The 25,172-nt window shown below is 44.5% G+C and overlaps 1 protein-coding gene across 1 annotated transcript in view; it reads right to left on the minus strand.

Annotated features, from left to right (window-relative positions):
* CREB3L2 (cAMP responsive element binding protein 3 like 2) overlaps window positions 1–25,172 on the minus strand; it is a 125,680-nt gene that overhangs the window by 10,591 nt on the left and 89,917 nt on the right. Inside the window, exons 3-8 of the mRNA XM_082400342.1 lie at window positions 24,384–24,559; window positions 22,652–22,739; window positions 17,959–18,143; window positions 15,429–15,575; window positions 14,420–14,478; window positions 13,034–13,102 (exon numbers count right to left, since the gene is read on the minus strand). Coding sequence (XP_082256468.1) covers window positions 13,034–13,102; window positions 14,420–14,478; window positions 15,429–15,575; window positions 17,959–18,143; window positions 22,652–22,739; window positions 24,384–24,559 — 724 coding nt within the window. The remainder of the gene's footprint in view (window positions 1–13,033; window positions 13,103–14,419; window positions 14,479–15,428; window positions 15,576–17,958; window positions 18,144–22,651; window positions 22,740–24,383; window positions 24,560–25,172) is intronic.

The raw sequence follows: 25,172 nt of genomic DNA on the forward strand, positions 1-25,172 counted from the left end.
CTGCGTGAGCGGCGCAGAGACTGCTCCTAGCCCCCATCCCTCTTCTCCAAGCCCAGTGCACTCGGCAAGGTGGAGAGGTTTTACAAGCACATGCTTTTTTCTTGGGTCTCAAAGATTTTCAGAAAATTCATGCTGTGATGGAACATCAGAAAGCCAGACAAGTTCACTGAAAAACATCAGCAAATCACTCATTTGCAGAAGAATTCTGGGCTTTGGCAGATAACTTGCCTCCACCATAGCCCATCTCCTGAACAGCTTCCAAGTGCTGGAAGGACATGCAGGTTTTCCCAAATTTGCAGCTTCCCCCGTGACCAGTACCAGCGAAACAGGTTCTCTCAGGTTTAAGCCAACTAAGGACAGGTTGGCAGTAAGACCATTGCTTTGAGCAGTTCAATGGATAAGAGTGGAGGCAGAATTGGAGACCACAGCATGTACAGCGAAGGCTTTCTGAACTCAATGACCCTGTGTGATCCCATCTACACCGTATTTTTACCTTGTACAGTGGTTTTGGTTTTGTTTTTGTTTTTTTAAATTTATTTTTTTTTTTAATTTTTTGGCTGTGTTGGGTCTTCGTTTCTCTGCGAGGGCTTTCTCAAGTTGCGGCAAGCGGGGGCCACTCTTCATCGCAGTGCGCGGGCCTCTCACTATTGCGGCCTCTCTTGTTGCGGAGCACGGGCTCCAGACGCGCAGGCTCAGTAGTTGTGGCTCACGGGCCTAGTTGCTCTGCGGCATGGGGGATCTTCCCAGACCAGGGCTCGAACCTGTGTCCCCTGCATTGGCAGGCAGATTCTCAACCACTGCGCCACCAGGGAAGCCCTGTACAGTGGTTTTAATTTAAGCAAAACAAAATCATTCATCCCATTATTTCATATCGTTAAATTCTATTAATATGGAGGTCTTTTTAGTACTTAGTTGTATGTTTTCTTGCTTTATGGTTATCTAGAAGCATAATCACAAGCAGTACAGACTGGTTTATGTTTCTGTACATTCAAGCAACACGTTCTTTAAAAGAGTTTTGTGAGTTACTCAAGGCTGAGAAATACCGATAACGTGATTATTGTAAATTCTACTTTAGGAAATTGTGTCGTTTGTGACAACATGGATCAACCTGGAGGGCATCATGCGACGTGAAATAAGCCAGACAAGGAAAGATAAATACCACGTGGTATCACTGACACACAGAATCTTTAAAAAAAAAAAAAAAGTTGAACTCATAGAAATAGTAGACAAGCGGTTGCTAGGAGCTGGGGGTGGGGAAATAGGGAGAGGTTGGTAAAAGGGTACAAACTTTCAGCTATAAGATGAATAAGGTCTGAGGATCTAGTGTAAAATATGGTGACTCTAGGTGATAAAACTGTACCATATAATTGAAATTTGCTAAGAGAGTAGAAATTAAATGTGTTTACCAAAAAATAAAGATAAGGTAAATAGGTCATTAACTTGATGTGAGGAATCCTTTCACAATGTATACATGTATCAAAGCATCACATTGCACACTTTAAATATCTCACAATTTTACTTGTCGATTACACCTCAGTAAAGATGGAAAAAAATTAGAAGTTTGCAGTTAAATGATCGTATGATGCAGCAAGTTTTTTTCCTCATCACACTTTCTTCTCCCAGGACCTCCCAAGAGTGCCCCATTCTTACTGGCTTGCACGGCTGCCTTTTCAAAGCTAAGAGCTGAGTGACACACCCACTTCCTGGGTGAGCGTTCCTTCTGGCAGAGCTGAGATCTAGTGGGCAGTGGCACACATTTTATTGACAACATCCTGTAATGCCAGCCCCAAAGCCCTCTTTGGGTTCTCCCTGCTGTATTTCTGGAACTCGTGGGGAAGATACACAGGTGAGCCATAGATAAGACCTATGCTTGACCGTGTGGCACAAACCTTTTCTCTCATATTCTGGCCTCCTCCTGTGGGTACTTTGTTACCAGCTAAACTACAGAAAGGGGCCTCACTGTTTCCTTGGTGGGCTGCTGAAGAGCCACGTCTGTAATGCTGGCTGCCACTTCTGATGGGCACCTCAACTCCCATGGGGCACCCCGCTGCCTGCACTGGCAGCTCCAAGCTGTTGAAGCTCAATTGTGCTCTGTGCATGGAGGAGTTGGTGGAGGACATTCCTCTATCCAGGCTTCCATTAGACAGCGGATTTCCAGATGTTACCACAGCCATTTACTTTTGCTCCAAATTCTTAAGGTGTTTTTAAAGCAAAATCGCCATTTCCATTTTTACCAACAGTCCCCATTTACGCACAACCTTCCTGCGCCTCCTCCCTGCCCTTTGTCCAGCCTTCAGAGCATGAACCACTGAGAAAACCAATTCCACACAATACTCGGACTCACTCCTCCCTTCCAATTTCTGATTGTGATCACGAGGCCTGGGACCCCTTCCCTAGGATGAAGAGTCTCCCAGGAGGCTCCACAGTCTGTTCTGAAGACAGGCCTCTGACAGGCCAGACACACCTAAACCCCAATGGCATAATGCCTTAGGCTCAAGTTGGGAACCCCAGCTATAGGTGTAAAGTGCTATCAGTTTGGAAGAAGGACCATCTAAGTCTGGCTGGGCGAGCAGGAAGGGCTGTGTCTTTACTAGTGGTGTGGTGCTTTACTTGGCATTCATCAGCACATCCTTTGCAAACTCAAAGACAATTATATTCTGAATCCACTGCAAATGAAAATGGTGGTTTAATGGCCCCTGATTTCCAACAGTTTATAATCCAGCTCTTGAAGATGAGCAAACATGTAGTTCAAAATAGATTTTTCAGTTTGAAATTTTGGTGGAAAGCAACAGGGATTCATAATGCGCTGTTTGCTGCTGCTTCTCCTACTCGGATTAGCGAAGGTGAACTCGCAGGAATGATGACACTCTGAAGGCCCCATCCATCAGCAACAGAGGGATTCCACCCAAGGAAAGCAGGGTAGCTCATCCACTCCCCAAAATCTAAATAGATTTCCATGATGTGATAAAGTCTGGGAAATTCATAGACATTCATACAACAGAAACACTCATTTTTGTCATAAGGAAAGAAAATTGTTAGTGATTGAGTGTCCACTGGCTGAGTTCTAGAACTTCATATACTGAGATACTATGTAAAGGTTTCAAAGACATGTAACCAGTAACTAGAAGACCTAAGATGTAAACCCAAACCTATCTGACTCCATAGCTCACGTACTTTCCAATTCAGCACACCATGGTACCCGAACCTATAACCTAATAAAATTAATGATCAAAAGATTTCTTAGTTAAGTAGATTTTTCTTAAATCCAGTGACATTAACATCATATTGAGGGAATTCCCTGGTGGTCCAGTGGTTAGGACTCAGTGCTTTCACTGCCGAGGCCCGGGTTTGATCCCTGGTCGGGGAACTAAGATCCTGCAAGCTGCGCAGCGCAGCCCCCCTCCCCCCCCCAAAAAGCATCACATTGACAACAGCACAACCAAGAGATGTGTCCATCGTTAAATACGAAAAGATTACAGTGACCAAACTGCAGACAGAAGGGCCACAGTGAATCTGATGGCAGTGAGATACATACTAACAAAGTTTCAGTGATCTGATACAAATAAAAGCAATAGGGTAAAATAAACATTTCCTGGCAGATCTCTGGATATATCAAAATAAAATGCAAATGATGGATAAAAGAATAATAGGTATTCCTTAGCCCGTGTCAAGTGTCAGGAAGTCAAACCTGAGCTTTGTTTAGGAAAATGGAAGCTATAAGACCTGTCCCTCCACTGGACACCAAAAGAGCCGATGAGATGGCTTTAGGATTACTAAGTCAGTAATATTCACCAGAACACGGCGATAAGCTCCCAGGAAGAGAAACCTGAATTTAGATCTCAGTACCATGGTTTTTAATTACATTACTTAAGTCCTGAGTTCAGGCGCTTAGTCAAAGTTAATTCTCTAGACCTCACCAGCTAACAGAATAATGAGAGAATCCCCTTCTGGGGTACTCTGGGTTTGCTGAAACAAATACACCTTTGCAGAGTGCTTGCTATTTCTTTCCACTGATGACAGATGAGTCTCTTTACAGGAAAGCCTGGAATCTCACAACTGATATGTCGGTCTGAGATGATGTGGTACTTTCCCTGATGCCACTGGGATAGATGCCATGGCCTGAAGCATTGGGAGCTCGGATGACAGCTGTTACCCTGCTTGCATAAAGGGCTGGCTGGAGAAAAGGCAGCCAACAGATGAAATGGAAGAATTATTTTAAAACTAAAGCTATAAAAAAGTCAATCATAGGACAGACTCTCTTTCCAACAGTGCATTCAGAGCTTAGTTTAAACTTCTCCTTTATTATTGTATGTTAAATCATCAGTGATCATGGCTAATTATGGCTTAATGAATTCTTGGGCTTCCGGGAGCAAGGTCTTAATTTAGAGAGACGTTTATCTGGGCCAAGACATTTTTCACAATTTGTTAAATTGGAGGGTCCAACACTTGATTGAAAATGTGGATTTTGTCCTGTGGTGAGATGTAAAAATAAACCTTATGGCTGTCCTCACACAGCTCCTAGTAAAAGAGCAGTTAAAGGCAGCTGCCAGCCTTGCCCAAAATAAAGCATCACCCTGTATCTTGGGAGGCATATCAAAGGAAATTGGGCAAAACATTCAAAAGTAGCCAAGAGTGTGAGACACAATCTTATAAAAACTGGGAAATGCATCAACAGCCTCATGTGTTTTCTTGTATTTGGTTTAATTTTGTTTTCTTGTGTTTCTGTTATTTAAGGGAAACAGCAGGGGTTGGTGTGGGGAGGGAGCGAGAGAGAACGAGCTAGTGATACAGTCACTGCATCTTATACTTTGAACATTCTAGTACCTGATTTCCCACTGGAGTCAGAAACTAGCACCCAGGAAAAATAATAAACTGATGGTTCCCAATTACTTGCTGTGTCAGGAGCTTCAAACCAGGTACTCTCTATAAACACAATTTCCATCAAATCCTGTAACACACCTTACTCAGAAATGGAACTAGCTGGGCTACAATGCATGTGTGCACATTTGTGTGCGTAAGTAAATCACCCTCTGGGTGAATCAGCCTCCCACGGGAATGAAGGAACTTTTTTTTACTTATGGAACTACTTAGAGCAGTAAGTTCTAAATTCCAAATCATGAACCATTCGTGGGTTGTGAAAACAGCTGGGGTGTGACTGGTGTATTTAATGAAACAGAATCAAATACAACACACAATATCTGAGGGCATCACACATAGTAAATAAGTATTCATTTGTGAAACATTCATATTAGTTATGAATGTGATGTATATGTACGTGTGGTGTGTCTGGGTCACTACACAACATGTAAAACAATATGATCAAAAAAGTCTAAGTGCTACTTATCTAGTGCACACATGCAAAAAAATTATATGAGTGAACATTAGGTAGCTTCAAGATGGAAGAGGCAGGCATCCATGTCCTTTCGAAGCAAAACCCCACCTGAATCCCTCCCCACCCACCCCAGTCTTCTAGAATTAGTGTCCAAGATCAGAGGGTTGGGGGGAGGTGTCAAAAAGCAAAAACAGGGACTTCCCTGGTGGTGCAGTTGTTAAGAGTCTGCCTGCCAATGCAGGGGACACGGGTTTGAGCCCTGGTCCGGGAAGATCCCACATGCCGCGGAGCAACTAAGCCCGTGCGCCACAACTACTGAAGCCCGTGCACCTAGAGCCCGAGCTCCGCAACAAGAGAAGACACCGCAGTGAGAAGCCCATGCACCACAACGAAGAGTCGCCCCTGCTCACCGCAACTAGAGAAAGCCTGCGCGCAGCAACAAAGACTCAACGCAGCCAAATAAACAAATAAATAAATAAAATTATTTTAAAAAAAAGCTAAAACACCTACCTCAAAATCCTTAGGGGGAGGGGGGGGAGGTGGTAGGATATAATGTTAATAATAATTCAAAACATTACAAAACAATATTTAAGGAGACTCTCAAACTACCTCAAAGACTTTTAAATACTAAAGTGCAAGCTCTTATACAAAAGATAGTCACTTTCTGCTAAAATTCTAAACTTTGAATAAATACTCATTTATTTATGATCTTTCACTTAAGTTTTGAAAGTTGTTCATGGGGCTCTGGCCTAAATTTTTAAAAATACAAATGCTCTCCTTTCTCTTACTGTGTAATTGCCACATTATAAGGAGGTTTATTTTTCAGGGACCAGAGGGCACTTCTGAAATATTCTATCACCTACTCACCCAGGAACACAAAGAAGAGAGAGTTCTAGAATGTTTTCTGGGGCTGAGGAATGTCTAACTTTACCATGGAATCCTACTAAAATGCCTTTGTAAACTCTCTGGGAAACTTAGTCTAGTATCCAACAATCCTTTGAAGTTTGTAACATTTTCAACTGAAAAGAAAGCTTATACTCTTCACACAACCAGAAGTTAGAGATAATGGAGAAATGAAAAGTGATTTAAACCAAGATAAAGGTCTACAGAGGGTCATTCCTGGACGTGGGTCATTCATGAGCACTCTAACGGCCTCTCTGTGCACAGCAGGAGAGTGGGACCAGCTGATGACAGTCAGCCGAAGGGAAGAGAAGACTTCACATGTGGAAGACACAACAGTGAGGAGGAAGCCGACAGACAAAACCGGTGCAAATGGACGCAGCTGAGCGGCTAAACCAACAAATGAGGAGAGCGCAGTCAGAGCCCAGTGGGCTTGGCTGGAAAGACCTCCATCAGGAATCATATGCAGATTTTAAAGAACAAGAAAAGTAGAGACAGAGAGGAGGACTGTAGCTTAGAGGAAGGTCAAAGAGGAAAACTAATGAATTCTTGTTTCTGGTAACAACACAGACAGGACAAGCACATCCCTCACCTTCTGTGAAGTTCGGAGAAAGAATACGAGTGAGGCCCACATCCCACACATGTCATACATCCTAAGGGTTCTCCTCACCCCACCTACCCCAAGCCAGGCAAACACTGTCCACGGGTACCCCCGACACCTGCTCCGTCGAGCTCCCTCCAAGGCCAGGTCAGAGCTCCAGACAGATAAATCGCCTTGCTCCTGCTGACTCCTCATCCCACGGGGAGGGGCGTGGCTAGGGGAAAGCCAGAGCAGGGCCCCCCAAAACACAGATCCCAAGCTGGGCCCTCTTGTTTGGAACTACGGTTGACCCCGTGCTGGGAAAGGTAGCAGTCCTTGGAGAGAGAGCACGAAAGCGGCAAAAGAGACCGAGGTAAGGGCCAGGTGAGAAAGTAAGTGGCTCAGGTCTAGTCCCTGTCCTGCCTCTAAATGGATGATCTTAACCTCATCAGCCCTCAGCTTCCACTTCTGTAAAAGGAAGTGATTAACAGTTAAATGAGATGATGTCTAAAGTACATTTCAAGCCTAAGCTCCTATGAGTCTACAAATCAGGGCTGAGGAGAGGGATAGTGGCTCACAGCCCTACAGCCTACAGCACGAGGGCAAAATTAAAAATGAATGGAGCAAACTGGGCCACAGACACCTAAAATGGATGGGCTGGGCAGTACATGTGCATCACTTGTGCAGAAGAAAAGGCTAGAAAGTGGGGGAAAGACAGGGTCTCTCAAGAATGAGACATGCAGCTCGGAGAGACGAAAGATAAGCAAGGAAGGCCAGGAAGACCCTCCGGCGCCACGCATGGCCTCGCCTGGACTTTGCAAGTGCAAATGTATATCCTGATCGAGCAGCGGAAGGAGGGCCCCCTGGGAAGCCATCTCACTCTCAGCGCACACATTTCCTGGTGGCATGCGATTAGCGGATCGCCTTCCCACTGCTTCGGCTGCTCTCAGGCTCCTGGGGTAAGGCTGCAGAAGTCTCCTCTCCTGTCTCCATCCTCTTCCAGCTTCCTGAGCTCAGATAAAAGGGGCTGTTCTGCCTAGAAGCCAAGAGCATGATAAATGGCTGCTGCTGAGGCGAGTACTAACCGAACAGTCGGGCTTGATTTGGAATCTGAGGGCTCGTTCTCATCTGGATAAATGGAAAGTCCCTTGTGGCAGGGAGCACAGAAGTGGTAAAATGTAAAGAGGTATAATTTGTCTTTATTTTGGTCCATGTACCCACTCGCCTTTCCTGCCACATTGCGCCAAATGAAACAACGGCACACAAGGTCTCCCACCCCACTTCTGGTGACCCAGGGTCCTGTCCACTTCTCACAGCCATTTCTTTCTGTCTCTGCCCAGCTACCTCCAAAGGACGTTAATACAAGAAGCACGAACAGGACACAAACACAGGTGTGTGTTTGCTGGGCCCTACCCTGTGCTTAGTTCAAACACGGGGTCACTCACACGGTGTGACGAATAAAGGGTCCGAAAATCTCCCCTTACCACGGGCCCAACACACCAACTCCTCCTGACTGGTTTAGGGCAGGAGATTGCCACGGTTCATGTTACAGTCACTCGGGCTACTGCAGTGTCCTCTGGCGAGGGGAGGCGCTTGGCAGGAACAGAAGAAGAAGGGAGAAGAGGAAGTCGGGGGCAAGGAAGGCCCTTCCTCGTGTGAACAAGAGCAGCTCTGCTTTTATTCCCTGACTTCTCAAGCCAAAGCACATTAAAAGCTGCTGGACTGAGAGATTAAGACTATAGCAACTCCCTCATCAGACTACCTGTGGGAAGATTGCAGGTTAATCAAGTATCAGCCATTTCCACCATAAAAGGTTGTCTACCAGGAGAGGTAAGTTTGGAAGAGGGAAGAGACGGCACTTGGGCCTCTGGGGGAACCACAGGGGAGGCTCCTGCCAATCAAGGGACAAGCAGAACACCACCAGCATAAGATAGACGGTTTTCTCAGTCGAGGTTCCAGCAGGCTGAATGGCCGGGAAAAACTTCCACAGTCAGTGAAGGAAACAGAAAGAAAACCACCACTGCCTCTCAGGGAAGAACGCCAGATATGCTGACCCCAAGCTCAAATATGCATATGCTCCCATAACTCATATTGCATAATAACTAATATCGTATTAAAAAGGCTGTGGACATTATTGTAAAACAGAAAAAACAATTGCAAAACACGGACTGTTGTTACATAGAATCACATGTGCTTTATGTCAGTGCTCCTCAGATGACAGCTCTTTATCAAAATCTGAAAGAAATAGGATTCTGTAGAAATATATTTACTGATATAAAAATATATACCCAGTGTTTTTTTGTTAAATGGAAAAGGCTCTTAACAGAGGAGGATGTACAATATAAATACATATATATAAAATATTCCAAAATGTAAACATCTCTCTAGGTGAAAAGATTGTAATTTTTTTTCCCTTTTTTAACTGTATTTTCTAATATTTTCTACAATGGGCATATATTACATGTGTGGGTTTTTTTCTTTTTAAGTTTAGAAAAATATGATAGAGCAGGGTCAGCCTGGAGAGGGGAGGAGAGACCCTTTTTCCCAGGAAAGGTGGCAGCGACCCCGTCTCATCACACGCACCCACTGCTCTTTGGGCCTCTGCTGCCCCCGTGTGGCTGTGAATAGACCTGACACCCAGAACCCCTAGACTAGACCCAACGTGGACCAAACTCCACGGTTATCTTGGATGGATTCCTCTTCCCCTTCTCACCAGTTCATGACCTGGATTTGTCCCATTCATGAACACAGGACTTCTGCAACAGCAAGTGCTAGGACAGGGGGGTGGGAACACTCTCAGATCAGGATGTTAACAAGATGGATACAGACGCTGGTGGGGTTCAGGACCCTGAGAACCACTCTGGCAGGAGTAAAGGTGGAGATAAGAAGAGAGGAAGCCTCAGGAGACTAATGGCCAAAGGCAACCATGGAACCGGAAACCTGAAGTCGTACTGGAAACCAGCTCCTTTGCCTCAGGGGATCAAGGTGATACCACATGGAGCTGGTGACAACATTTACTTACTTCTGTTGTTTGTCTACAGAGCACTAGAGGTGATTGCCCTTGACTTGCTATATGAGCACACATTCCCAGAAGTGCAGAGGGAAACCCAGCAGGGTCACAATGTCCACTTTTCCTACTGATGGTATTTTTACCTTATGACTAGATTAGCCTGCTGTTTGAGCAACAGACCATGAAGATTTAGGAAATGGGAGCCAAATTTCAAGTTATTATGAAATGACATGCAAATAGATTTACCCTGATCCCTTAACATTTGCAAAATTGTTACTAGGCATTAGTGCTAAGCCTTAAAATGATGAATTAAAATTTTGCTTACCTAAAAGTCAATTTTTCTCTGCTTGGATTGTCAGATCTATAACAACTAAGGGCAACAGGATCCCTTGACTAATGAACACTTTAACTTTCAAAGCATAGGCAGGCTCCGTGAGCGCGCGCGCGCGCGCACACACACACACACACACACACACACACACACACGATGAAACTCCCCAACTGCCATTTCTCAGCCCTATACCTTAACCCCTTTCTCTTGCATATGACCCCGGGTAAAGCTCAGTATGTTTCTCCTACATCGAGGCTCCAGGACCAGATTGCCTGCCTTCAAATGCAGCCTTCTAGCATTTACTGCGTGACCTTGGGCAAATCACCTAACCTTTCTGAGTCTCAGGACCTCCTTTATATAATGGGGATAGTAATAGGACCAGCTCATAGGGCCAATTAGAAGGTTAAATGAATTCATATCTATAAAGTGCTGAAAACAGTACCTGGCACAGGAGGTGCTAGAGGAACTATCCTATAGTTACTTTTCAAAATGGGCTTAAAATGTAATTAATTAATTAACTTTTAAAAACAGTAATTAAAAAAACAAACTTGGTTTTCTCTCCATTTTTTTTTTACTAAAAAACATCATTTATTACTCAAATTGGGTGACAAAAAAGTGGTCAGGCCCTCTTTTGTCCACCTCTAAAGTCTGATGTCATTTTCAGGAGAATCAGACTCATTGACCTTATTCTTTTCCAAGCCTCTTCCTTAACCCCCTCATCATAGCCCTTATCAGAATCAGCCTCTTGACAGCAACAGTCAGCTCTACCCACCACCAGAGCCTCCCATCAAGCCTCTTAGATAGCCTCAACCACCAGAGGGCAGACAACAGAAGCAAGAAAAACTACAATCCTGCAGCCTGTGGACCAAAAACCACAGTTACAGAAAGATAGAGAAGATGAAAAGGCAGAGGGCTATGTACCAGATGAAGGAACAAGAAAAAACCCCAGAAAAACAACTAAATGAAGTGGAGATAGGCAACCTTCCAGAAAAAGAATTCAGAATAATGATAGTGAAGATGATCCAGGACCTCGGAATAAGAATGGAGGCAAAGATTGAGAAGATGCAAGAAATGATTAACAAAGACCTAGAAGAATTAAAGAACAAACAAACAGAGATGACCAATACAATAACTGAAATGAAAACTACACTAGAAGGAATCAATAGCAGAATAACTGAGGCAGAAGAACAGATAAGTGACCTGGAAGACAGAATGGTGGAATTCACTGCTGCGGAACAGACTAAAGAAAAAAGAATGAAAAGAAATGAAGACAGCCTAAGAGAGCTCTGGGACAACATTAAACGCAACAACATTCGCATTATAGGGGTCCCAGAAGGAGAAGAGAGAGAGAAAGGACCAGAGAAAATATTTGAAGAGATTATAGTCGAAAACTTCCCTAACATGGGAAAGGAAATAGCCACCCAAGTCCAGGAAGCACAGAGAGTCCCATACAGAATAAACCCAAGGAGAAACACGCCGAGACACATAGTAATCAAAGTGGCAAAAATTAAAGACAAAGAAAAATTATTGAAAGCAGCAAGGGAAAAACGACAAATAACATACAAGGGAACTCCCATAAGGTTAACAGCTGATTTCTCAGCAGAAACTCTGCAAGCCAGAAGGGAGTGGCATGATATACTTAAAGTGATGAAAGGGAAGAACCTACAACCAAGATTACTCTACCCGGCAAGGATCTCATTTAGATTTGATGGAGAAATCAAAAGCTTTACAGACAAGCAAAAGCTAAGAGAATTCAGCACCACCAAACCAGCTCTACAACAAATGCTAAAGGAACTTCTCTAAGTGGGAAACACAAGAGAAGAAAAGGACCTACAAAAACAAACCCAAAACAATTAAGAAAATGGTCATAGGAACATACATATCGATAATTACCTTAAACGTGAATGGATTAAATGCCCCAACCAAAAGACATAGACTGGCTGAATGGATACAAAAACAAGACCCATATATATGCTGTCTACAAGAGACCCACTTTAGACCTAGGGACACATACAGACTGAAAGTGAGGGGATGGAAAAAGATATTCCATGCAAATGGAAATCAAAAGAAAGCTGGAGTAGCTATACTCATATCAGATAAAATAGACTTTAAAATAAAGAATGTTACAAGAGACAAGGAAGGACACTACATAATGATCCAGGGTTCAATCCAAGAAGAAGATATAACAATTATAAATATATATGCACCCAACATAGGAGCACCTCAATACATAAGGCAACTGCTAACAGCTATAAAAGAGGAAATCGACAGTAACACAATAATAGTGGGGGACTTTAACACTTCACTTACACCAATGGACAGATCATCCAAAATGAAAATAAATAAGGAAACAGAAGCTTTAAATGACACAATAGACCAGTTAGATTTAATTGATATATATAGGACATTCCATCCAAAAACAGCAGATTACACGTTCTTCTCAAGTGCGCACGGAACATTCTCCAGGATAGATCACATCTTGGGTCACAAATCAAGCCTCAGTAAATTTAAGAAAATTGAAATCATATCAAGCATCTTTTCTGACCACAACGCTATGAGATTAGAAATGAATTACAGGGAAAAAAACGTAAAAAAGACAAACACATGGAGGCAGAATCAGCCTCTTCATCAATCCCATGTACTTTAGGAAAAGTAAAGGACATGCCTCTGTGTGTGTGTGTGTGTGTGTGTGCGTGCACACACACGCACGCACACGGGAGGAACAGGTGAGAGAAGTGCGACCGTCCTGAGCATCCTGACACAACTATCCTTTCAATGTCATCTCCTCCCCTCTCCTCCCAGCTCTGGCCCTGGATCTCCCGTTCTTTCCCCACCTTCCATCAGGCAGCTGTATTGGCTCCTCACTCCAGGGACCCTCACCTGTTGGTGTTCTCCAGAACCTCCACCTTCTTCCGAAGCTCCAAGTTCTCCGTTGAACAAGACTCCACCCTACAGAGGAGAGAGAGAGAGAAAAAAAAACTTAGTTTTTTATCAGGGGAGCAAACACTAAGCCAGGAGCTCGGATGGAGGCAGGTGGGGTTCGAGAAAAAAGACAGGGAAGCAGCTACTCTAGGGAGGTGAGGGAGAGAACTTGGCCCACCTGAGTTGGGGAAAAGGGTGAGGAGACCAAAGAAAAAGGAGAGAGAGAGAGATGGGTAACCAGTGCCTCAGTAATGGAAAATGAATAGGGATGGTACAAAACATAAACTTCTTTTAGGGTGTTCCAACCTTGATTTCTCTCGACTTCCCTATGGCTCTCAACGTCCATCACAATTCTCCCTCTATGCTACAGGGTCTGGATGCTGCTGGCTGTACTCTTGACCTGAAGGACTGACAGGAAGCCAAGGGGCTTGGGGCAGGGGGAGAGTGAAGGACAAGAACCCGGGACCTCAAGACAAGGAATCCGGGTGCCGGAGCAGGCATGCCCCAAAGAGGCAATAAAGAGATTTTCATTGAAACATCTTGACCCTGGATACTTACAGACAATAACAAACAGAATGGGACTGCTGAATGCTATATTACCAACACCTAAATCAGGAGGAAGAAACACTGACTTTCAGTAGGAACTTCAAGAACCAGCCAGGATCCACCAACCGCTCCTCTCACCAGACACACATAAAGATTCATTTCTAAGTCCCGGGACTCATTCCCATCTTAAAATGGTATTAGTTTGTCAGATGGGAACTATTTTCTAGGACTAATACAAAATTGTATTTAATTTACGTTTTTCTAACAGCCCTCCTGATATTCCAGGCTATTCAGAAGAGCAAAAGGTGCCTTCAAGTGTTTTTGTGACAAGTCACTCACCTATAACACAAATTATAGTGGACAGAAAAAAAAGAACGCCAACCTGCCTTACTTACTTCATCCCCTGTTGCTTTCTCTAGCGTGCGAGGGAGTGTGGCCAACAGGAATTGATTAATTAGCACCTCTCCTCTGAGGAGTCCAGGAATACGCATGAAGGTTAGTATTTGTACTTATCTGAAAGGAAGCCTTCAGGGACTTAAGGATCCTTGGTCGGAAACTGTGCGGTACAAATGCCTACTAAGATTGAATGTACTTTTTATCACCTGCCAGATCTATAAGCTTTCCCCTCTAAAAACCACTAGGTGGCAGGCAAAACATAGCTGATAAACCAACAGCCTTTTTGCTGGGGTCCAGACCGAGAAATTGAACCCCCTTCTCATAGAAAGCAGGGCACCCCTGCACTTACATTTCTCTACATGAATTGCTCAATACACACAACCAGTTTGGCAGGAGGCTTACTTTTTCTCCAAGCTGTCCATGTATTCCTTCTTCTTCCTCCTACTTTCCTGAGCAGAAATCTGCAATGGAAGGGGAGAAAAAAGGATTATGTTCCAGCTATCTCAGTAAACCAGTATGACAAGAGGCCATGAGCAAAGAAATCACAAAAGCCCTGCTCACTTTTGTGGCCACTTCCCATTTGTTTAACCTACTGGTTCATCTACTAATCACCTCTTCTGTCCTCCCTGGTTTCAACCAGCTGATGTTCTCATCTACTTTACAACACACTAGGCCCCCAGTGAGAAGGACAGTGGTCCAGCAGTCAGACTGGAACATGTGGGTCACGAACCATCTGTATGGTCTTAGATAAATGATTTCAATTCTGTGGACCTAGTTGGCTCAACTATAATACATAATATAAGCCAGTTGGGGTTAGTCGTATAAAAATTCCCTGGCGGTTCTGCACATGGACGAAGAAGTTTAACTCTAAGCTCTTTCCTTCCTCTCTCTTTGTCTCCTCCCTCCTGCTCTGCCCACGCCCTAGCCATGCCCCAGGGCCTCTGCACCCCTGATCCCCACTGTAGGGGCCTAGGACTAGGAGACTGCTGGACCCAGGTATAGAACAGTGGTCTGCAGAATTTTTTATCAAAAACCTCTATCAAGAAAAAAAATTAAGCAAGCACCCATAATACATTTATATTTATTCATTTATAAATTATATATATGCCTACTAGAGGGAAATATTGTGTATCTAATAAAACAAATTTTAAAGGCTGAGATTTTTTTCAAAATGTCAATGGGAGTTCTAATATTTTCTTCCCACCCCTGTATAGGTCATCTTAGGCACCACAGAGTGTGCACGCCCGATCTGGAGGCCCACTGACCAGAAGATGTATGGGGAGGTCTGGGGGAAGACAGGGGCAAGCCTTGGTCCCCACCATGGGACGGGCCGGTGTTGGCCACCGGGAAGGGAGGGTGGGCATGCTGGCCGGGTTCTGCTCACAGAAGTACCTGGATTTGAAGGGCTCACCTTATTCTTGATTTTCCTCCGGATTTTCTTCAGGGCCTTCTCCTCTGATTTTGTCAGGGGCAACTTGGTGGGGATGGGATAGCCCTCGGCGATCAGGGTCCTCTTCTCCTCCTCCGTCAGGACCAGGGGGCCTGATCCCTGCAGCTTCTGTGCAGACCAAGGAGCAGAAAAGGGTCAAAGAGGAAAAGCCAGGCGCACCGGAGAAACACCTCCTGAGGGGTGAGGAGGGTCTGTTATGATGTCTTGCCAATGGCTAAGGGAAAAGGAGGCCCATCTCTTTTGGTGAGAAACGGGCACTTTGAAGTGGAAGCAAAAATGCAAAAGACACTCGTGTGAGTGTTACAACCCAAGGATTATAATATAAGGGAACGGGTAAAGAAACCTCCACCCACCCATTATTTCCCAGAAAGTACCCTCCTGGCTAAAACATCAAAATGAAAGGATAGAATTCATTTCCCACGTCCCTAGAGATTTCCTGTCCTCGGAGTGATGAAGGATTCACTTGGAACTCTGTTTGTGGAAAGTTTTGTTGTTCTCCTAAAGATGCCATTTTGCAAGACGCTCTCTATACACTAGGAGTTGCTTCTTGACCTCTACTTCCAGCTAAGGGGCCAGGGCTCCTAGGGACGCACCTGCAGGCATGTTCCACGGAAGTCACTGGTCAGCACAGTCCCAGACTGTCCATCATCAGTGGAGATGAGAACTGTAGCTCATCTCATTTCACCCGTATTAGGACAATGTGTTTATAATTAGTCAAATAAATGCAGTACCTATTGCATATTAGCTCCACGTTAGATGCACAGAAGAATCAAAACGAACTCCGTCTCTTAAGTAGCTAATGATCGAGACCGAGACTGAATTGAAACTCGTGAAAAGAATGAGAGCAATTAAATGCTAGACTGTAATATTCACTCAAGGTACATTAAAAATATGAAGAAGGAGAACGCTTATGTGAGTCTGTGTGATAAGGGAAGGCTTAGGGTAGCAGATAAGGCTTGAATTGGGCTTCCTGAAAGAAAGGGGGTGATTTACACAGAGGAGGGCATTACAACAAAGGCAGTATTGTAAAAAGTAACTGAAGAAGCCACTCTGCGTAGACGGGGTGAGGAGTTCTGGAAGCAGCAGCAGGTTGGGCACATAGGAGGGTGTTTGTATCCAGCAGAGGTATGAGGGCTTGAGGCCAACAGATAATAGGGAAACAACACAGATGCTGAGCCAGGGTATGATATGGGAAGGATTTCCTCCATGACCACGTGGAATGGATTAATTGTGGTAGGACCCACAAATCCATAGGATGGACACTACTTCAGTAATCAAAGGAGTGAAGGGTTAGAGGAGAGAAGGCAAAGGTGGAGTGGAAAAAGTTAATTCCCTGGCCCTTGGTAATAGTGAAATATAAGAACGTGGCCACAGATCTAGAACTTTCTGAGTTTCTGACACAGACTGAACTCAAATTTTCAAAATTATGTTAATTAATACATGATTCTTCTAAGAATTTTTAAATAACTCATTTCATTCAAATTTGCTCTATGTGATATTATAAATTCAATAAGGCTGACTAATTTTTAAATCCTCATAGAAATCAATCGACTATTCAGAACAATGAGAAGTTAATTATCTAACCTTAATTTATTTATTTATTTATTTATTTTTTTTTTTATTTTATTTTATTTTTGGCTGTGTTGGGTCTTCTTTGCTGCATGCGGGCTTTCTCTAGTTGCAGTGAGCCGGGGCTACTCTTCATTGCGGTGTGCGGGCTTCTCATTGTGGTGGCTTCTCTTGTTGCAGAGCACAGGCTCTAGGCATGTGGGCTTCAGTAGTTGTGGCACACAGGCTCAGTAGTTGTGGCTCGTGGGCTCTAGAGCGCAGGCTCAGTAGTTGTGGCGCATGGGCTTAGTTGCTCCGCGGCATGAGGGATCTTCCTGGACCAGGGCTCGAACCCGTGTCCCCTGCATTGGCAGGCGGATTCTTAACCACTGCGCCACCAAGGAAGCCCTACCCCTAATTTTTATTTGGAAAAATTATATATGTGAGGGATGAATGTTGACTCATGATTTCTATCCTGAGTCACTGGGTTAAGAGTTGCACCACAGACAAAAAGGGTTAAATTATATTTTTGAGCTTTAGACATCAACGCATTTACTCTCAGAGCGATTTTTCAGTTCATCAAAGATTGCTTATTTAAAAAATAAATTATTTCCTATCATAGGTCATAAAGACCGCCTAATCGATGATAAATATTTGTGATACAATTTTGAGAAGAATAACAACACATTTTTATTCCTCATGTTTGTAGCTACGAAAAAGAAACATGTGAATAAAAACTGGAAGTGTGCACAGGAAAGGAAGAGAACGTGTTAGCATGATGAGGTCACAGGCAGTTCTTAGAAAATGTTCTTTAAGACTGTCATCCCCCTGCTTCAGCAGTTAGACGTAAAACTTCCTACAGGCTCCGAACGGTACCCACGCTGGGTGAAGTTCCGAGTGACAGAATGGGGGGTGGGGGTGCAGGGATGTAGGGGACACTCACGTGCGGTGCGGTGAGGAGTGGGGAGCTGGCAAGTGCCGAGGGGGCCCGCGCCGGGGCCCTGGCGGGGCTGTGGGTCTGCGGCAGGCCAGAGGGGTGCAGGCGCGGGCTGGGGCTCAGGCTGCCCTCTGAGTCGCTGCTGTGGCTGCTGGGAGGGGTGGGCGGTAAGTGCAGGTGGTCCACGGAGGCTGAGGGGAAAAGAACGGATTGCATCCATCAGGGAGCAACAGAGCAGGACTTGGGGCAGTTCAACATTCAACATCCCTACAGCAGAACGCAGGACAGCCGAACAAAAGAATGAGGAATCTCTGCGTGTGGATATGGAAAGGCCTCCAAGATGTATTACTATTAAGGTTAAATTTTAAGAGTGTTTCTTTCAAAAAATTTGAAAGGTTGAATTATTGGGTTCCAAGTCCGCAGTCCTTGATATGGCCTCGTGGCAGGTGCTCTTGGCTGGATTTTCAGGCTTTATTTTGGATACATTTTTGGATTGGGTTTTTCAGTTTTACTTTGGTCAATGGGGGTTTCAGTAGATGTGCCATTATTGTCTGCTGGTCTCAGCCTGTAGAGGAGGGGAATAAATCAAGGTGCAAAGAAAGCAGTATATAAAGTAGCCCTCCTTTTGTATGAAAAAGGAGAGAAAGAGAATACAGACCCCCATTTGCTTGTATCTGCGTAAAGAAACTCTGGAAGGTATATAAGAAACTAATAAAATTATGACGTAATGGGGGCAGGAGAAATTACAGTAGGTAGGGACGGTGCTGGCATAGCCTTCCCTCTATTCATTTCATATAGTTTCCATAGTTTGACTTGTAAACCATGTTAATGTATTAGGATCTTTTTTTTTAATAGCAAAAGCAGGGAGCCCATGAGTGTTTGAGAAAAGCTCATTGTTTCTGGAGGAATGTGCATGGTAGGGCCCATAGGCCAGATGCCAGGCATTCTTGATTCAGATAATACCCAATCCATCTGTGGATAGACAGGTGGGCATTGGAAGACCAATGGGGGGAGGGGTGCCTCCCACAAAGTCCTCCAGCATCTAAGCGTCCTTCGCCTCTCCTCAGGGAGACGCCCCCACACTCTGCCGTGGCCTTTGAGCCTTAGCCGGGGCCAATCTTGCATCTCCAGGGCACGAGGGATGGGTTCCCGAGGGAGGAATCCACTCTTGAGTTCAACCTGACAAACGAGCTTTGGGGTCTCACTCTTTTTCTGACCTGCAAATCTTCACGTTGTGCTGAAATACCTTGACAGCCAGCTGCTGTTCCTGAGCCAAGGAACATGACCTTGGGTAAACCTTTCACTCCATACCCCTCCTGGGGCCCCCAGGACAACAGAGCCCTGAGTACAGCGGCTCTGAACTGGGCAAGGAGCCTGGAGGCCTCATACACACCTGGCTTTCCTCGGCCAGAGAACAGCTCGGGGCCATGGGGAGGCCTCGGTCTCCTGCCTGATGTACTGTGAATGGGAAGAGACTTTCTGACACACGGCTTCTCACCTAAGAGAAAGGGTCCCCCCATAGCTGCCTTTGGAGGTGACAAGTTGCAACCAGACGGCTCTCTCGCCCACTGAGACCCCTGAATATCCTAGGTAACCACAGGTGATATGTCTCTGTCTGCCAACCCCCACGCCCACTCCCATTCACAGCACACTTTCTTTCTCTCTCTTTCTCTAACCCATCTCTTTTCTCTTTCTAACATACTGCTTTTCACTAGATGATTCTCCGCCCAAGAGCTCCCTGGTTTTTTAGAGTCCATGGGCACTCTTAAAGCTAAAGAATATTCTAAAACAATCCTATGCATCTCCACTGCCAACTCTTCTGCCACCACTTCCAGGCAGCTAAGGAGGGTAGGTATGCACCTTAAACTTATGTGCTCACCTAGGAAGGAGTCCCAAGCGTGTTAACCAAGTTTTTCCCAATGCCATGACGACCTATGGCACTCTGTGGTGTCAGATGAATTAAGCAAGGAAGCCATCAGACTGGGGTGGCTCCAGTGCTCTGGTGGCCCTACGTAGGCAAACCCAAAATCTAAGCCTCTAAATGCTTTGAGGTTACCAGACTGAAACCTAGGACAACCGGTCACAAACAGCCAACTTGGCTTTAAGTTATATCCAATCAATAATTTCCTTACTGTGGTCTTCCCTGGTGGTGCAGTGGTTATGAATCTGCCTGCCAATGCAGGGGACACAGGTTCGAGCCCTGGTCCAGGAAGATCCCACATGCCGTGGAGCAACTAAGCCCGTGAGCCACAACTACTGAGCCCGCGTGCCACAACTACTGAAGCCTGCGCGCCTAAACCCATGCCCTGCAACAAGAGAAGCCACTGCAGTGAGAAGCCTGCGCAGCAACGAAGAGTAGCCCCCACTTGCTGCAACTAGAGAAAAGCTTGTGCGCAGCAACAAAGACCCAAAGCAGTCAAAAATAAAATAAATAAAATAAAAAATTTAATTAAAAAAAAAAATAATTTCCTTACTTTGCTTCCACCTTTTCTTTATAAAAGTCTCCCCCCAGCTCCTGTCGGTGGAAACTTGTAACTGGTTTTTTTTTTTTTTTGTAACTGGTTTGACGCTGCAGAATGTAACTAATTTTTGCTCAAATAAGCTCTTAAAATTTTTAATTTTTTAGAGTTTATCTTTTAACAATGTTTATCTTTTAACCATGGTAAACAAACAAACAAGCAAACCAAAACCAAAACAAAACAAAACCCAGGAGTGGCCAGACCTAACAGGGGCTCCCGCTGTCTGCCGTGCTGAGCGGTTAGTCTGGAGAACTAACCAAGAATACCAGAGCTCACTTGTCCCTTTCACTAGGCACAGCCCTCATTATTCTAATACCTTTCTCCTTTCCGAGCAGAAGGTGTGCCACAAAAAATGAAAATGGCATGGCAGGAAAAGTGAAGCAAACTCCAATCTCCTCTTACCTACTTATTAAGAGCTACTGCCCTGGCCACAGGTGCCTCGGTATCAGATTTCTAAATATCACTTGAAATGTTGCTCTTGGATTACTTACTGACAGGGCTGGGGACAACCGGCTACTTTGCCTAGAAGCCCCGTTGCATTCAAGGATATTGAATTTCCTCCTCTCTGTATATCTAGGATGAGGAAGGACGGCCATTTACTTTACCCTTGAAACGTTTCTCCTCCAGTGATCCCAGATTCTGAAGCCACTAGGGGATTCACTGGTACAGTTGTGACATTTTCTGAAGCATATTGCAACATAGATTTAAAAAGCAAGATGTATGTGATAGTTGTAACCGGTGTCACAAAAATGAAAGGAATTACTTTGGAGCAGTATATAAAGCTGAAAGGCACTAAAACGTATGTCACTCAGTGAAAAGAAATACTGTCTCAATATGGATTTTAGTCCATATTTCTAATTTTAAAAACAGAATCCTTTCTTTACTGATGATAAAGGGTAAATGCCAACCTTGATTAAGTTGTCATGGATCAAATCCTGAGTATGTTTCTGGTGGAATGAAGGTAGACTTTGTTTCCGTGAGCACTGCTCCTACGTAACATCTGCACATTACATCTACACCGTAGCAGGGATACCCTTCCCATGACAAGTGCATATACTAATTTCCTATTTGTCAACCACACCGATGAGCTATCCTTCTAACCTTGTGCCAAAAGTATAAATAAAAAGGGAGGGGATGGCGTGTCTGAAGGCACAGAATTAAGAGCAGGATCTGTGCAAAGTAACTCAATTATAAAGGCTGAGAGGGACTTCCTTGGTGGCACAGTGGTTAAGAATCCACCTGCCAATGCAGGGGACACAGGTTCAAGCCCTGGTCCGGGAAGATCCCACATGCCACGGAGCAACTAAGCCTGTGCGCCACAACTACTGAGCCCAAGTGCCACAACTACTGAAGTCTGCGCACCTAGAGCCTGTGCTCTGCAACAAGAGAAGCCACCGCAATGAGAAGCCCACGCACCACAAAAAAGAGTAGCCCCCGCTCGCTGCAACTCCTGAAGCCCGCGTGCAGCAACGAAGACCCAACGCAGCCAAAAAAAAAAAGAAAGAAAAGAATAAAAAAAAGCCGAGAGAGCTTCCTAGACTCTGTGAGATTTAGGGGTCTGCGTTCAGGATTCCTGACTATGGGCTTCATACCGGACAAGAAAAAGGCTGACACAGAGAAAGAAGAAAGTGAAAGTGATAACCCCAAGTGTGACACTACTTAATTCTAAATGGATGGCAAGGAGCCCAATGGGATGCAGGAACAAAGGAGGCTCCTTGCAACAACTGTCATCTGAAATCAACATTTAAAAACATTGAATTGGTCAGACAGATAAACCGTGAATTCACTTCACAGAGGCTTTAAACTAGAATTGTTGTAAGTGGGCCAGGTGCCTTTGTGGATATGTGCCTATTTGCCCCTACTGATCATCACTCCAGGACAGGGAGCTGGGTTTTATCCACAGGATGGCTTGAGGGCAGCGGTCCCCTTGTCCCCTTGTCAGCACCCAAGTCACAGCAGTCATTGAACATGCTGAAAAGTCACCCTGCCTAGGAGTAAAAGTTAAAGATTTAGCTGGAAAAACTTAGCTTTCAAAGTTTGTATTTACAATCAAGAACAGAGCTATTTCATCAAGTAAGTTCTGCCTTTGGTACCATCAACCCCAGCACTGTCTCACACATTCCGCATCTCTTTAGACGGTGCACCCACATCTGTTAACCCAAAGGAGAGAGTGGACACACCTTCCTTAGGAGAGAAGTTGAGGAACTGATCCACTTCATGAGGTTCCAGCTTAATCTTAGGAATAACTGTCTGGCACGAGGAATCAACCTAAAGGAAGAATTTCAAACACAGTTTTTAAAAACCAATAACAAACCTGAAGAAACACCCCGGGGGAGTTATTTGTCGTCTGTGTCTTCCTCCCAGGGCAGCCCTGCTTCTCTGGGGCTGGTGAGGCCCGGCTGAGTGCAGGCTGCTTCTTGGACAGGGAGGTGTTTTAGTCCTTAACCTTTCCCTCATTGCCAAACCTGGCAGCACAGGTGACGGAACCCTCAGAATTCTAACATTAAGAACCCAGGGCTTGGGAGTTCCCTGGTGGTCCAGTGGTTAGGACTCAGCACTTTCACTGCTGTGGCCTGGGTTCAACCCCTGGTTGGGGAACTGAGATCCCGCAAGCCTCATGGCGCAGCCAAAAAAAAAAAAAAAAATCCAGGGCTCACTTATCAGTGCTTTCTTTCTATTGTTTTTATGGTACTATAAAGGCCTTTTATCACAAAATAGTCTGGTATGTTTTTAAGGGTCATGGCCTCCAGCAGTGTGTCCTGCGGTAGGAATTGTGTGAACCCAGCTGCATCCATTCTCTCCAGGTTCCTGATAACTAACAGCACCTAACCGTGAAACACTGAGTACGGGAAGGAGGAAAGGTCTCTGGCCCATGCATGGGGGGCAAGGCCATGACCCTGCCCTTTCTTAGTGACATGCTTGAAAATGAACTGAACTGAAATCTAATGGAGCAAGGAGACTAATACAGACTCCAGAAGCCTAGTCCGATAAACAGACTCAGGCAGCTATTGAGAAGGGAATTCTAGAGGGCAGTGCAGAGATGCTCTGTCCACAGTCCCTCATCTTCCACACGGATGGAAGGTAAAGAGCACAGGAGTGAGTACGCAGCAGAGCCTTCGTGGCCCCACCACTGCTGTGTTACCTCTTCCTGAACAGGTGGACCACTCTACCTCACTCAGAGGAGATCTGACTTAAAGACTGTCAGTGGAGTCATTGTTTATAACCTGTGACTTTGAACTTAAGGAAAGTTAGGACTGGATTCCAGTATCTGGAAGAAGATGTACAAGTATGACTCTGGTCCATCACCAGACACTGAAATACCCAAAGAGAAGGTGGGATAAAACTGAATCCTACTTGCTGTAGGTGTGGAACTGAGCAAGGAAGAAATTCCCGATTTCGTATGTTTTCCACGGGGCATACGTTAGGAATTGGTAGGTGGGAGATCCCTGAATTAAGTCAGGGCAACTGAACACTACACTAGGAAAGTAAAGTATTACACAGGCACTAGCATTCCCTATTGCCACGGCACAGAGAGCCATGGATCACATCATCATCATAACCACTCCCTTTCCACTGGCTTAAAAATCAGTTCCAGGGAGAATTTTTTTTCCCCATGGATATCTATGTATTTTTAAAATTTTGTAATAGCAATCATTGAAAAAAATGAAATGAGACTTGCTACCAATTTTTCTGGAAATGCCTTTAAAGGAAGTGATATAAGCAATGCTGACACCAAATTAACATATCCTAGATATATACATAAATACATTTTTACATACATACATACATATGTAGTTATGTATCTTTAAACATATACAACCACTAGCTCCAAAAAGATTAAATGCATTATTGGAGAATAAGGATCCGTATCTTTTGATCCAATCTGTTTGTATGGAGGAAAAATGAGTATACCCCAGCATTCATTTCCAGAGGGGGTTCCTCCTTCTCAAAAGGGGTGGAGATGGCAGTGATGGTCAGAGTGACAGACGGAACTAGTCCTGAGGGCGGCTCGTCCGTGATTGGCTCTGTCTTGATGGTTGTTGATGGAAAGTCTGTAGACAGGTACCATTTCTCACTCTCCACTTCATCTGTGGGAAAAAGATAAGCACACATGTGAATCTGTTTAGGGCATCAGGTATAAGTAAAACAAAGGGCACTGACCTTTCTCTTCAAAAAAAAGCTCCAAAAAAGAATTATTGTGAGTAGAATAAAAGGAAATAAAATGAGGATGTGAGAGAGGAGATAAATGGATGAAGACATGAATGGCAAAGTGAGAATCTATACTTGCATTTGCTTGAGTGTAAGGATGCCTAAAGCAACTCTGGAAGGATACATATAAAAGAAAGAAACTAGGCTCTCTGGGCAGAGCAGGAAGGAGACTAGGTGGGTGGGGAATAGGATAGGAGACAGAATTTCAATGTGTCGTGTTTTATACTTTTTGGTTTTCAAACCAATTAATATATTATCTAGAAAGAAAGAAAGAAAAGAAAAAGAAAGAAAGAAATGCATTTAAAAATAAGAAAGAAAGATATACATTTAAAATTAAGAAGGAAAGAAGCGAATGGTTGTCAACCAGGGTCTCAGGAGACAGGACTGGAGACAGGTCTCTGTCCTTCTCCCCAGTGGATGGTTATTTGTTTTCTTTTTTTTTTTTTTCTCACTCCCCATCATTGGTCCTAATCTGCTTCTCTACAATGCCGC

The sequence above is a fragment of the Balaenoptera borealis genome (genome assembly GCF_965194805.1).
Source record: "Balaenoptera borealis genome assembly, chromosome: 7".
NCBI classification, from domain to species: Eukaryota; Metazoa; Chordata; class Mammalia; order Artiodactyla; family Balaenopteridae; genus Balaenoptera; species Balaenoptera borealis.